At 29.2% G+C, this 14,051-nt stretch overlaps 1 protein-coding gene across 3 annotated transcripts in view; it reads right to left on the reverse strand.

Annotated features, from left to right (window-relative positions):
- Positions 1-557: 557 nt before the first annotated feature.
- LOC116771295 (potassium voltage-gated channel protein Shaw-like) overlaps positions 558-14,051 on the reverse strand; it is a 131,262-nt gene continuing 117,768 nt past the window's right edge. For 2 of the 3 annotated variants that reach the window (XM_032663117.2, XM_061523358.1), the window contains 3 exons: positions 2,625-2,772; positions 2,383-2,484; positions 558-2,198 (listed from right to left, as the gene is read on the reverse strand). In XM_032663117.2, the coding sequence (XP_032519008.2) occupies positions 1,720-2,198; positions 2,383-2,484; positions 2,625-2,772 (729 nt within the window). In that variant the 3' untranslated portion in view covers positions 558-1,719. The remainder of the gene's footprint in view (positions 2,199-2,382; positions 2,485-2,624; positions 2,773-14,051) is intronic. The other variant, XM_061523357.1, reaches the window with a different exon arrangement.

Here is a 14,051-nt window from a genome sequence, read left to right on the forward strand (position 1 = left end):
AAGTGAATTTGTATTAGAGTCAGTAAAAAAAAATTAGTAGCTATTGGCTGGTCCATGAGCTTATTATTTATTTAAATTTTAAATATTAAGTTTTGAAAGAGTGCGTTTTTTTACTTAAAATGTGAAGTAAAGGAATCACAGATTACAAATTCAATAATATAACATTTTTATGAACCGTTTTTTTTTATAAACTGATATTTCCTATTCCGTGTCTGCGCTGTGAGCGTGCGATTGATTAAAGGTTGTCCAGCGAAATTTAATTACGATCCTTTGGCACTGTTGTGCCAGTGGCTAAAAGAGACCTTAACAAGTTAATAAAACCACTAAGAGATTATAAATAAATCAATATAATTATACTAAACGTAATGTTTACGTATTCTCGGTTCCTGTAATACATTTGTATTTCAAGAAATTAAACATTTTAGTTATTTTTATTTATTTATTTATTCTAACGATAAAATATTTATTACATTATATGTAGTTACATTTAAATAATGTTAATAATTTGTATTCCTGCGATCTGGAACTTTTTCTTTTTATTTAAATAAAAAAATTGCTTTCTTACAAAAATATGTAATTCTAGATTCGACACACTTATTCAATGACTACAAAGTTAATATCGACAGTAAATTTATATTACATTAGGTTAGGAAGGTGAGCTATCATTAGTAACTTGAAGTACTATAGTCTAATAAATTATGAAATATTGTAATGAAAATAAAACTAACCCAACATTTAAACACTTTTTAAATATTTAACTGTCATGATAACTTACCTAGTTTAGTTTTGGCACATTTATTAGCTTATTTAAGCTTCCGTTTTCCAAGTAAATCCAATTTTTGTGAATACCCAGAGGGCGCATAATTTCGAGCTAAGAACTCGAGTAAACGTATGAGGATGAAAGGAAGAATGTTTTATTTATTAAATAAATATGCATGAGTAAGATAAATTATACCCAATAAATGAAACACACATTAAAGAGCATGTTAATAAAGATAATAGCAAAACAAAATTACATAGTTTTTTGTATGAACGGTAAATCATGATTTTATTGAAATGGTTGTTCGTAACATACGTTCTTAAACATTTCACCATCTTAATTATTACTTTAATACAGAAATTGAAATAACTTCAATATACAACAAGGTAAGTTTCTACTATAGTAATTCGCTTTTTATAAGAGGCTATTCAATTAATCCGTCGTCTTAATCATTAAATTAACACAAATACAATATCTTTTGGCAACTTTAAAGATAGATACATAGATGCAATGTTTTTTTGGCGAAATCTAAGACCTAAAATGTTCAAAGAATTACTTCTATCATTATTTTTAATTCCATATAAAATTTATAACTGACAATAGACAGAACTCCTGTACATGTTATATTGTATTAATAGAAAATACAAATGAGCTATCATTTACATAAATGTACAATTTGATCACTGTTACGTCTTTCATTATACAAAATATACAAAAACATTCTAATAACTATTTGCTACATTAGTTTGGTCAAAATTATTCAAGGTTTATAAGATTCTACTCAAATATATCGAACTTGATCGTCGTTTTAATATTTCAATAGCCAGCGTACTAACTTAAACATTTACAGTTTATTATATATAACAAATTTATTTTAATGACAAATTTATTTCAACATCTTACAATATTTATATTTTTATTTTTTTTAACATTTTGGATTTAAGTAAACACTTAATATTTTAATGAGAATTGTTATTCGAGCTGTTATCGTTTGAACTACATTTAAGACTAGTGTCGATTGTATTTATATCTATAACATTTGAGTTTATTTCATCTTTGTCATCAGCTTCATTTGCATCTTGTAATATATTGTTTTCATTATCTTCTATATTATTTACACTATCTATTTTTTCACTATCACCTGCTGTCACTGTATCTACTGCAGTTTCTTGTTCAACGATAACTTCAACACTTGGTCTGTAATATTCTGTCTTACCGTTCTTGGGTAAGTCTGGTGGACGAACAGTTGATAGGGTACTGGTTAGAAACGATGATTGTAAATTGTAACCGGGTAGTAATTTTGGTTGTAAAGGTAACATTAGATCTAAGGAGCCGGTGGTTGCGGGGCGTGGTTGCAGGGGCGGGGCGGTCATCAAAGGTGGTTGCAACGAAGCCAAAGATATGGCACCGCACTGCGTGTTGATAATCGGACTCTCAACTGCAAAAGACATGAGAAATTAAGTCTCATTCAACTTTATTCACCTCTATTTAATATTAATTTAAAATAGTTGATGTTTTTATGGTGATAATGATGATTTTTGTTTTATCAGTCTATTATCAGTTATGGGGTCGGTGGCGTGGAGAAGCTACGATGACAATGACAGGTTGTTTCTGGGATTTACCTATGGGTGCTCTAGCCTGAAGGGGCAGGGTGGTTGGTGGTGGACGTAGAAGGTTTGGAGGACCCTGAAGGGCCAAACTGATCATGTTCATGCCGTTAACACCTGTGAAAGTTTAATACAGTTAGTATGGATTCAAACAAGTGTTAGTATATGTTATGTACTAGGATACTGGATACTGGGATGTAATACGATATCCAGGACGCCACCTAGCGGTAAATAGTACAACCAATTAAGGAACGTACCAAATTTATTGTTGACGGGGATATCTTTCAGTACAACGGGATGTTTCACGGCGTTCACACGGCGGTTGGAGGCGCTGATGTCACGTTTTCTTCGAGGTTGCTCTACAGGTAAAACTCGGCGACGCTTCTTAGGTAGCTTTGACCGCGCCTGCAAACAGATGGCACTGTTATAAATTTTCGTTAATAAATATTTTCACAACACAGGATATAAAAAAATATTTTAATTATACTTAAAATATATTTAGTAACTTTTCTTCTTTTTCATCTTACTGTCGAAATAAAAATTAACAATTATTGCCTCATTAGTAATAACTTTTTAATTTTGTTCTTTTAATCATTGATAAAATTTATATTCTTATTTTATTAACTAAATTTTATCTTTATGTAACGTCTGTTTAACGTGTATTGACTTTTTCATTTTTGTGAATTGTAATTTGGTTACAGGCTTCCTTTGGCAACCGATAACTAGGAGTGGCAATCACGCCAACTAGCCATATTTTGAACTAGCGGAAATGAGCTCGCTGATAAATAAATAAATCTGATTTAAAATTTATATACAAAAATATTGATTAAAAAGACATAAGTTAGATTTACTAAAGTAGTAAGTAGTAGTAGTATGTTTACTAAAGAAAGGTTTTTACCAATGATTGGAGTGTCGGAGTATTTTAGTACCTACTACAGTGATATACCAAAATTTTATTAAAGTATACGTTATATGTAGTTTCATTATTCTCTGATTATTTGAGTAGCTTATCTTTTTAGGTAACTAAAGTTATTTCTGAACTGTAATTCATCCAAACAAATCGAAAAAATAAAAATATTTTGCTTCAAGCACAGCAATAAACTTACTTTAATTTTTTCTCGGGAAAGAACCTACTGAAGAGTTGTTAAAAAGGTTTCAATTGTATTTGTATTTAATGAAGAATTGTTAAAAAGGTTTCAATTGTATTTGTATTTAATGAAGAATAAAAATATTAATATTATTTAAGATCAATTTACCTCTTCAATTAGCGGTAGGAATAAGGATCAAAAGGAAGGATGAAATCTGTTTATTTACGGTAAAAGAGATAGCTCTCATCTCTCCCGCTCTTAAAAAGATTTTTAAAATTATAACATCTGTGTAATTCTAGTACCCTAGGTTAACAACAATATAGGAAAAGGTTTCATTACTTTTACCAAATTTCTAATAAATGATCCACTGTTTAGATAAAAGCTCAAAAGAGAGCTTAAAAAAGATAATAATAAAAAAAATACTTTCGTATTTGTAATCTACGAATTGACACTTTTAATGAGTTCAAAAGAGAAAAATCAACTTCTCGAACTCCAACAGATCTTCTTAAGAAAGATTAATTTTCGATTAATTTCTACAGAAATTTTTATCTATGTAATAAGTAATGCTGACATTAAAAATACAAAGAGCAGCCGAATACAATTTGAACTCGTGTAAAAAAGGGATTGTAAAATGGAAGCATCTAATTTCCTCAAAGTTATCAACAGAACATCTCACAGGTAGACGTAATGAAATAAAACTCTGAAATATACTGCTTATGTTATTGCCCACTTTCGTAAACATACGAATTAAATATCTGTCGCACCATACATTTTAATACGCGAAGAAAATAAAAGTGCTACTTTTTGTATGTAAACACGATTTTCATTATGAAAACAAAAATGAGTATTCTTATTTGTTTGGAAAAGATTGTCTCTCATAATTTTACATGCTCGATGTAATTTGAATACCTGTTTTTGCTGGCGTTAGACGAGAACAGGTGATAAGTTAAAATAAAGGGTATCATCGGTAACCATCGCGTCGTATGAAATTGTATACGATGTTTGAACAAGAGGTAGAGCGCTTTAATATTATTATTTTTAATTAAATTATGAGTTTCGTTTTATTCCCGAGATTTAAATAATTTGTGTTCCTAACAAAAGTTTAATGTATGTGTTATGAATGAAGCATATATTATGTAATATTTATATATATTGTTTATTGTGTACTTTATTTATGCTGAAAAATTAACAGGAAAATTTTCATGAAGCAGAATAATAACAGCCTTGTTAATTTTAAGGTTTTTAACAAGAAACAAAAGTGTAATGACATTGCTTGTGGTCATGTTGAACCTCTCAAACGTTGTGAGAACGTAGTCGTATCATCTTATTTAAGTTTAATAGAATTGGGTAATTAATTTAAACTTACATGATTCAATTGTAATGACGTCAACGTTCAGACTTTACTGAGCCACAAATCAACTAGGGTTGCGAATTTAATCAAAGGTGGCGCAAATTGCCCGCCACCGACTAATTTACGATCGTCTTATGCTTTGGGAAGCTCTTACTATTTGTCTCACTTTTCGAATGTGACTTATCTTTTAGAAATAATTACAGAAAAAGGTGAATGTTTTTTAACAATTGTTTTTGGTATGAAATAAAAGAATATTTATTTTATTATTTAAAAAAGGATATGAAGGTTGAGTTAAAAGACAGGCATAGGGTATTATGAAAATTACCTACTTTTAATATATTTTTCGGCACGGGTAAAGATAGGGCTTGACAGGTAAATGAATATGGTTAGTAAATTTTTAAGATGGAAGGTTGCAAACAATCCAGTTATGAAAGTAATTCATAACTTTATTTTAATTACATCAGAGTCACTTGGTGAATCGGAATATTATATAGCTCTGTTTTACAAAGTAGTCCAAGTGGATCCTGGGGTTATTGTGATACCCAACGAAAGTTTACGTCGGCGTGTCAAAAAATTGTGACTCCTAATTCGTAAACAGGGATCCACGTAAATGAACCTACTCTCATAATGACGAAGTAGAATGGTGGTTTCATTTCGCCTACTTCACAGTAACAGGCTGAATATTCCAACAACTAAAACATTTTTCTTAATTTAGCTTTTTTTGAGAGTTCAAAATGTTACGGAAGTCCACCGAAGTCACTAAATCTCCGTTTCAAATACACTGACACAACGGTATGAGTACTTCAACGAAGTTTTATTGGGTTTGTAAGAAAATGTTACGGTTAAATTTTTCTTGTTTGAATATCAAAAACAAAAAAAAAAATTCTATTGCTTAAAGCTTATGTCACAATTTGGAGTTATAACAACAAAAAAAAAATGCAAAATCAAAATATAATAAATATTTCAAAAGAGTAGGTAAATTTTGATGGTAACGGAAAAATAATATGTGTATGCAAAAAAAATTGCATTCCTATAAGAAAACTTAGCACGAGAAAATATTTTTTATTTCGGTAATTATTAAACTCGAGCTAACAGATAACATGGTAAAATAATAATCAATTATTACAATACGTATGTTTATTTAAACGTGTATAATATTGTTATTTTAAAAAATCATCACACATAACTGGTACATTTGAACTCCCAATTGACGAGAAAACCCTCGTGGGATTTTTGAGGAAAAATTATTAGTAACTTAAAATTACAAACCAGTGTAAACGACATCGATTCATTGTTAGAATTGAATCTAAAATGAGACTGAATGTAAAAGATTATTTAAATAAATTAAAAGATACATCCAGTGAGAAAACCTGTAGTAAGCAGTCAGAAAGGTCTTAACGTGATTTACACAAGGCTAGATCAAACTTGTAATGCTTAAATGTTCTTAGGATTATACGATAATAGCATGGCTGTCCTTTATTTTAAAATAATGATTCTATATATTCGACTGAATATGTTCACTGGTTTTTCTAATAAACATTTATTTTCAAACAAATTTTGAGATATAAACATATCATAAATAATATAAAATAGTTATATTCTTTGTAATAGACATATACTTGGAACGTGATAATATGATTGATTAGCAAAGATTATTTTCTTCATACTAATACATAACAATTTTCAAAACATAAAGGAAAAGGCGAAAATAGGAAATTCCGTATATTATGTGTATAATTAGTCCCGAAGCTAATTCAGATTTCTAATAAGTATTCTCTCACTAATCATACTTTTTGTATCCATATCTACAATATAAAAATCGGTGTGTGACGTATTTATCGTTTCAAATATTCCGACCTAATAGGTCGGATGAATTTTTATGACGTCACCTAAGTAAACGGAGGGTGGTTTTTATTATTAGCGTCTATATTTAATGGAATAAATATAAGGCTATGACAATAGGCTTTTACAATTATTATGATTAATACATAAGTTCTTTGATCGAAACACTTAATAGAATTACGTCAATAGGATCCGGTAAACAATGATACCAAAAAAATATTTTTCGATTTTTAACAATTCAGTCATACTATCTTATTTTCTCCATTATTTTTCTGTGTACCGAAGACTAATTATGTTAAACGGTTTTTTCCAGGCATGTTTCTTTTTTACGGTGCTGGAGGCAATCGAGTATACGGCCTACCTGATCGGAGGTAGTTTCCCAGATAGACATCTGCAACATGGGTTTGTGGATGCGTTACCGCCCTTGAGGTGAAGGACAAAATGGAAGGATGCTGAAGGTCCAATAACGATCCTGTCAAAGAACTTTATCCTTTGTCTGACTGAATGTAGAGTTTTGTGTGTCGCAAGCACGAGGTACCGATCCGACCCGTATTTGCAGGGTCTCCTTGGACCCCATGTCAATCAAACACGTTCAACAATTCAAAACAGATTTCTCATATAGAACAGAAGTTTATTGCATACATAAAAACAGGGCAACCGGCCATCGAACAAAAAACAGACTCTAAAGACTACTTCACGCCGATCTTCTGTGAGAGGGTGATACTTTCCTAGTCCAGCCAGCCTAAGATCGAGCTGTAGTAACTGAACCACATCTAGACTCTACCGCGAAATTTTCTACACGCTTCTCGTATAAACTTCTTACTTATACACAGTAATATAAAGTAATATAAATTATAAAAAAATAATATACTCATAGGTTTTAAGACTATTGAGTTTTGAGCCATACAATGTGTCAAATAGATACATCCAGAAACAAACATTCACATGTCATACTCATAAAGACAATCACGTGCGAAAATAAAATCTGTTTTATGTTACATAATTATATAAGTGAGACTAGGCTTATAACACATCTCCCTCTAATACCCTTTTCACACCCACGATCTACGCTTTCGTTAATGCATTATATTAATAGCCGTGACTGGGAACTCCGGAGAAACTCACTTGCAACCGAATAAATTAAGATGAATGGCGTGGAATACAGGCTTGAGCGACAGCGTATTTAGAATGTTATGAAACACGTGTTTTATATGATATTGTACTGCCATCAACATCGGATAAAAAATAATTATATTATTTAACCACATGTTTGACATCCTTTTATAATAATCGAGGCAAAGGCGTCTGAAAAATTTATCATATGTCAAGTTTCACAGTAAAATAATTTACTGTTAAAATGTTTATTGTGGAATCAATAATGTATCCAGAGGTTTGTTTTATTTGTATTTAAAAAATACGCACAAACAAGCAAATGTTATACATAAGCGTTAAGCTTTTGTAGATATATAATTAGCTAATTCTCCAAATAGTTCTTAAAACCATATTTCATACTGTGGAACCTGTTCAGATGTATGCTAAAAAAAACAAAACTTATCTGTTGAGGAACTTGGTAATGATTAATAGAATAACAGGTGGTGAATTGTGAATAGAATAACGTGCTCGTATAAGAAAGAAAGCTAAAAATAATGTGTAAATATTTAAAATTTTCGAATCTTCTTATTAATTTCTTCACATTCGATAAATATAGTCCTTCTATTATTCAATTGTTTTGATTAACAAGACATTTTCCCACAAACGACAAGTCAAAAAATAAAGTGAGATAATAACGTTATATTCTCTGTTCCAAGAAAATTGCAAAGCAAATATTTCAATGTGTCGGTTTAAGAGCAACTTCTGTAAGTTTGGGGTTCACCTATCACTTGATCCGATTCACGTTCGTTACGACAGTCTTTAATATCATTTCTAGTTCGCATTTTCGCTAACTGGTTCGATTAGACTTTGGTGCTAGTCAGGTTTGAATGCTTATGAATGTAAGTCAGATTAGGATCAAATCTTGTTAGTATAAATCAGAACTCTGTGGTCGAAGTTCAATCTGTTTTGTGGTCTGGATGTGTTGTAATATTTCGCTTCAATAACCAACAGACCACCTTATCCGACACATATATGTATATGTATTTTATCTAACATATTTCATAAAGTACTTGTAATTTGTATCCATAGTTATTGTTGTATTATGTTAACGTTTTAAATATCTCAAATATAATACAGTTTTATTACATTTATCTCTGTTATAGACTGATAAATATATTTTATTAGATACTTGTCATTAAAAATGATGTTATTTAAAATGAATAAAAAGTCAAATGATATGTTTTCAATAATATGATGAATTTTTCATATTTTATAAATTAAACCCGTTACTGTTTTTAAGGTAAGAGAAACCAACATTTATCCTTAATAGGTGGTTCACATAAATTTTCCTATCGCTTTAAAAAGCTCCAGGCTATAGATCCCGATAAAAAATTAAGTAAGTTAGTTGATCTTTTGAAAATAAATTCCTTTCATTTGAAAACTACCTTTGGGAATTTTCATTCCAATTATTAAATTGTTATGAATAAATTTCAACAAGTTTCTTTCATAAAACAAGCCTTGGGAACAGTTAATAAATAAATATTTAATTCAATTTTCTTGTCTATATCAAAACTTATTAAAGCAGAACTGAATAAAATTTAATCTGAAGGCTCTTCAAAGAACCTGTTTTACCCAAAATTTTGCTTCATGTTCTAATGGACAAGTAAAATTATGTTTTATTATTATATTTGTAGATATACAAAGACAAATATACGCTGATCAAGATGCAGCTAAAGCTCATTTAGATGTCTTTTTTGAGTTGTATATTTCAATTTAGAAATGAATATATAGTAGTTTTATAGTTTCCTACAAGTGACTTATATTTAGTATATAATACACTTAAAAATCTACATTTATTCTTGCTAATGAAAACTCTGTTTGTCTCGTTTAAACAAGAAATCGAAATACTATTAAGTATTAATGATATTTTTTTTCATAAACTGATTTTTTACATTTTAATAATTATGTAGTTAAGAATTATAAGATACTGCATACAGTTCAGTAAGACTTAAGTGTTCATATATACTGCTCTGTTATATTACATGAGGCGGGTACTCGATTCTTATTATCGGCTCGTTGAAGTAAGGACCCTTGAGGAAGGTCGTCACTTAAAGGTGATTGAAAGATACTGAATGTCTGTTAGCATTAAAGTAACAATAAAATGTTACAAAGCTACCCTAGAAGTTTCTTTGAACTGCGTTATATTTTTTATTACTGTTCTTATACTTTTAATCCTTTTTTTAATAAGTTGCCTTTTTTCTTTTACATTACTGTGAGCAACAAATATAAATATAGCCTCTGTAGAAATATACTAACAAATCGTAAACACAAAATTATTTAAGTTGTGATAAGAGACTGTAATAAGAGGATATTTTTATGTACTAAAATTGATAAATAGTCCAAGTTGTAACTTTTCCTTATGAAAACTGAAAATGATGTTTATGAGACGAGCACAAATATAAGTACATTCATTCAAAATTCCACATTCACGACCGAAAAAGCTGCAGCTCTCATATAATACTGGCATTATAAAGACATTGTATGCGAAAAGTCTCGACCTCATACGAACGCTTCTTGCAATATTTGCACCAATTTTGCAATTTTAATGAGTTTATTCAAGTTCAAATCAAACAGAGCTTCTTTCAATATATTTTATTTTTCATATTTCGATGGTCAATAAAATTTTTACTATATTTTATTAAAAAAAGGCACTGGTTTGAATATTTTTTTTATATTATATATATTTTTAAAAAATTTCTCTCCATTCCCGATTCTTTTGTCACAAAAAGAATTAACGGTTGCTAATAATTGTAATGCTGCAAATTTAGTAAACGCAAAAGTGTTTCTGTGTTTTATGTCTCTTATGTTGTTATGGCCGAACGGTTGAAGAGGTTGTTATGAATCTTGATATGGATATAGTTTTAAAATTAAAAAAAAAATAGAATAAATCTGCAAAAAAATCGCGTCATTATTATTAGGTACTTATTATTGTAGCACATTAAACTTCACACAACCTACGTAGGTGGTGGTAATAATGGATTTTAACCGCGACTGCGTCGGAGACAAATAATAAATATTTCAATAGCACGGACAGTATGGAGCATCTTTATTCTTTTTAAAACGATTTTAATAAGGAAATTGTATTGTCTGACTATTAATATTCGTTTCAAATTCATCTCGAATCGATATTTCTGTAAAATAGACAAAAGTAATGATATTCAGACGTCACTTTGACAAATAAATAGACAAATAACAATCAGAAAAATAGAAAGATCTTTAGAATGAGTATTAGAAATTTAAACCGAATATGATTGATATTGTATTCGGATAGTTTAACGTTTTTTAGAAATGGAATTTGCATAACAATGAAGCTTATTTAAGCTCACAATTTTCTTCACTTAAATAATAGTTTTATAATGAACAGACTCGTAAAATTTCAAACAATTAAAAAACATTCTGATAATTTTGTAACTTGTTCGTAATAACAGCTACAAAAACCTATTTACATATGACTATTATATTTATTGAAGTGACCATAATTAAAGTTGCAATAAATCTGTTAGGTAGTTTCACTTTTTTTTTGCTAAATTTACTACAGTAAACGACAAGGAGATATAACATCTGCGTTATATTATAATATCAATTTAAATTTATAATGTAAACATACAGGCTGTATTGCTTGTAATAATATCGGGAAAATTTGTTCATCAGAAAGGTTATTACAAGCTACGAAACACAAAAGTTTATAAATTGATGTTACCAGGAGTCTCTGAAAATGTTAATAAAATTACTTACTAAGCGAACACATGCGACTAATCTTATTAAAACGCGAAGTATCACATAGAGTGTATTTGGACGTCTTTGTTTACTTTAAGTGATTTGGGTGTGATATTTGGTTATTGAGTTTTCAAACACGCAAAATAGATTTGGACTGTTTCAACTGAGTTTAAGGTGAACGTAAATTTGATCAGTGTAGGATATTGTGGGACGCGACTTTAATGGGTTCGCGTGGATTTAGTATTTTTCCAAGATATACTTATAGTGAATTTAAATAATAATTTTAAGGGCTATATTTCTTTAAAATAATAAGATTCAAAATGTTTGAATAACTCTTAAATATTAATTCAATTTAATGATCAATGCAGATAGATCTATTGTAATATAAAATTTTGTAAACTACATATTCGTTACACGCAGATATTTAAAAGTGCTTCATTATTTTTGATAAAATAAAATATATATTTTTTTTATTATACCTACAGATAATGAGAATAACATGAGTATTTTTTTTAGCTTTTTGTCACAGGAAGAGTTAAATAAAAATAGTAACATTTTGATGTTTTTATATAATAAATGATTTCATCCCAAAATACAGTAGTATTTGGATCAAATGAATTTGCCTTAATGGATTTTAAACGTGATTTCGGTTATAATTACCAAGATTTAAACCCTTATAAAAAACCCCGCGAGTTAAAACGACCGTTAGAATTGATTTTTTTTTATTAAGCAAATGTTAACTACTGAAACAAAATAAAAATTACGTTGAAAATATAAAATTTCAAGTCAGCGACAGCGTACGTATAATATATAAAATTACTCATCAATGTTGATACAAAGCTATTGAAACTTTAAATAATACGAATTCCTAAATCAGAAACATGAACACAAAAAGCAATAAAAAAAATTAAAGTACTTTACAACGAAAACAAAACGCTTCGGCGCTTGTTTATCGTAGACTTACTAATATGGTATTTATTTAATAGATATATTTCATTAAAATAATTATATTAATAGTTTTTAAAATAAACAAAGAGAAGAAGAAAGAAACAAGGTTTTTTGAGTCTTACATTCTATAACACAATAAAACAATTTGATAGTAACGGGTTGATAGCAGTTAGTCACAGTCAATTACAGGTAAAAATTATATAAATACAAAGTTTTCTGAACGTGATAAAAATAACACTAATTCTTCGTATTTTAAATTATTTAAAGGTGTGTTTAAAAATTTATAATATAGTTAATACTATAGGTGTTCCCTTCCCTGGGTTAAGTACACTTTTTATATTATAATCTACGTGGTAATTACGAAATGAGAACCATGAATTATGGTTAACATTTCTATGCTGTCTTCACAATCTATTGAGAAGTCTATCAGAAAAGAAAAAAGACATTTGAATGATAGAAATAGACATATCAAAATCATAATATTATATGTTAATCAATTCATCGCCTTCACTGTAGTGTTGAGTTTTCTTTGAGGGCATATCTTTCTTAAATCTTAGAATAACTATTAAAGACAGTCAAATTTAAAATTCATGTTCAATATCACGTTATTCAAGGATTAGTTTAAATTTTAATTCACATGCAAATATGAAGGGGTTATTGAGTGTAGCCGCGAAAAACCAGCCTCTCGGTATTTCATAGGACAAATTTTGGAGTGTGCGCTGAAATCACATGATATGATTCCTCCATCCCCTACAACCAGCGGGCAACTAGAAACACAGCGGGTCTTCATCCTGTCGTTGTAGATCTTCCTCAATTACAGGAAAAGCGTTAAACTTTCAACTTTTTGATGGCCGCAACAAAGGATTCGAATAGTTTGCCTGAGTCTTACTTTCCACCTATTTGCAATTTCATTGTTCAAATAAGAGTGAATATTTTTCCACTGAGACAGTTCATTTATCATCTAATGCCACATTTTAACAAGCATTAACCAGTTCAAAATAAAGTACTAGAAAGTAATGTGTATTCACTTGAAAGAATTTCAACAAGAGCGAAAGAAAGTGTAAGATATTTTACCATACAAAATAAAAATAACCAAAATGTATAATATCGGTTAGAGATTTTTAAGCATTAATGACATTTGAAATAAAAAGTATGTTTAATTAACAAATTGTAGGATGCATATATATATATTACAAAAATTTTGAGGTAAATATTTTCATTGAAATCTAGCTTGTTTGCAATTTTTAAATTTATTATTTAATTTTTCTAAAACTAAATTTGTATTTGAAATTCTTATTACGCTTTAGGAGCAAATGAATGATGACGTCCGAGTCATTTGTTAATAGACGCTGTAAGTGATTTGTTTCTTATTTTGAACCTGTTATAATATGAAACACACTTTTTAGTGTAATATATATATTTTTTATATCTATCATACTTCATTCTAAAAAGGAATATATCTTCCATTGTCAGGTAATAACTGCTATAAATCTCGGTTTGACAGATATGTATCTGTTTGTACATAATGCGACGCTTTCTACGTATATAGAATAGAGAGGTTTGAATACATCAAACTGCATGGCTGT

This window comes from Danaus plexippus, chromosome 17 (genome assembly GCF_018135715.1).
Source record: "Danaus plexippus chromosome 17, MEX_DaPlex, whole genome shotgun sequence".
Taxonomy (NCBI): Eukaryota; Metazoa; Arthropoda; class Insecta; order Lepidoptera; family Nymphalidae; genus Danaus; species Danaus plexippus.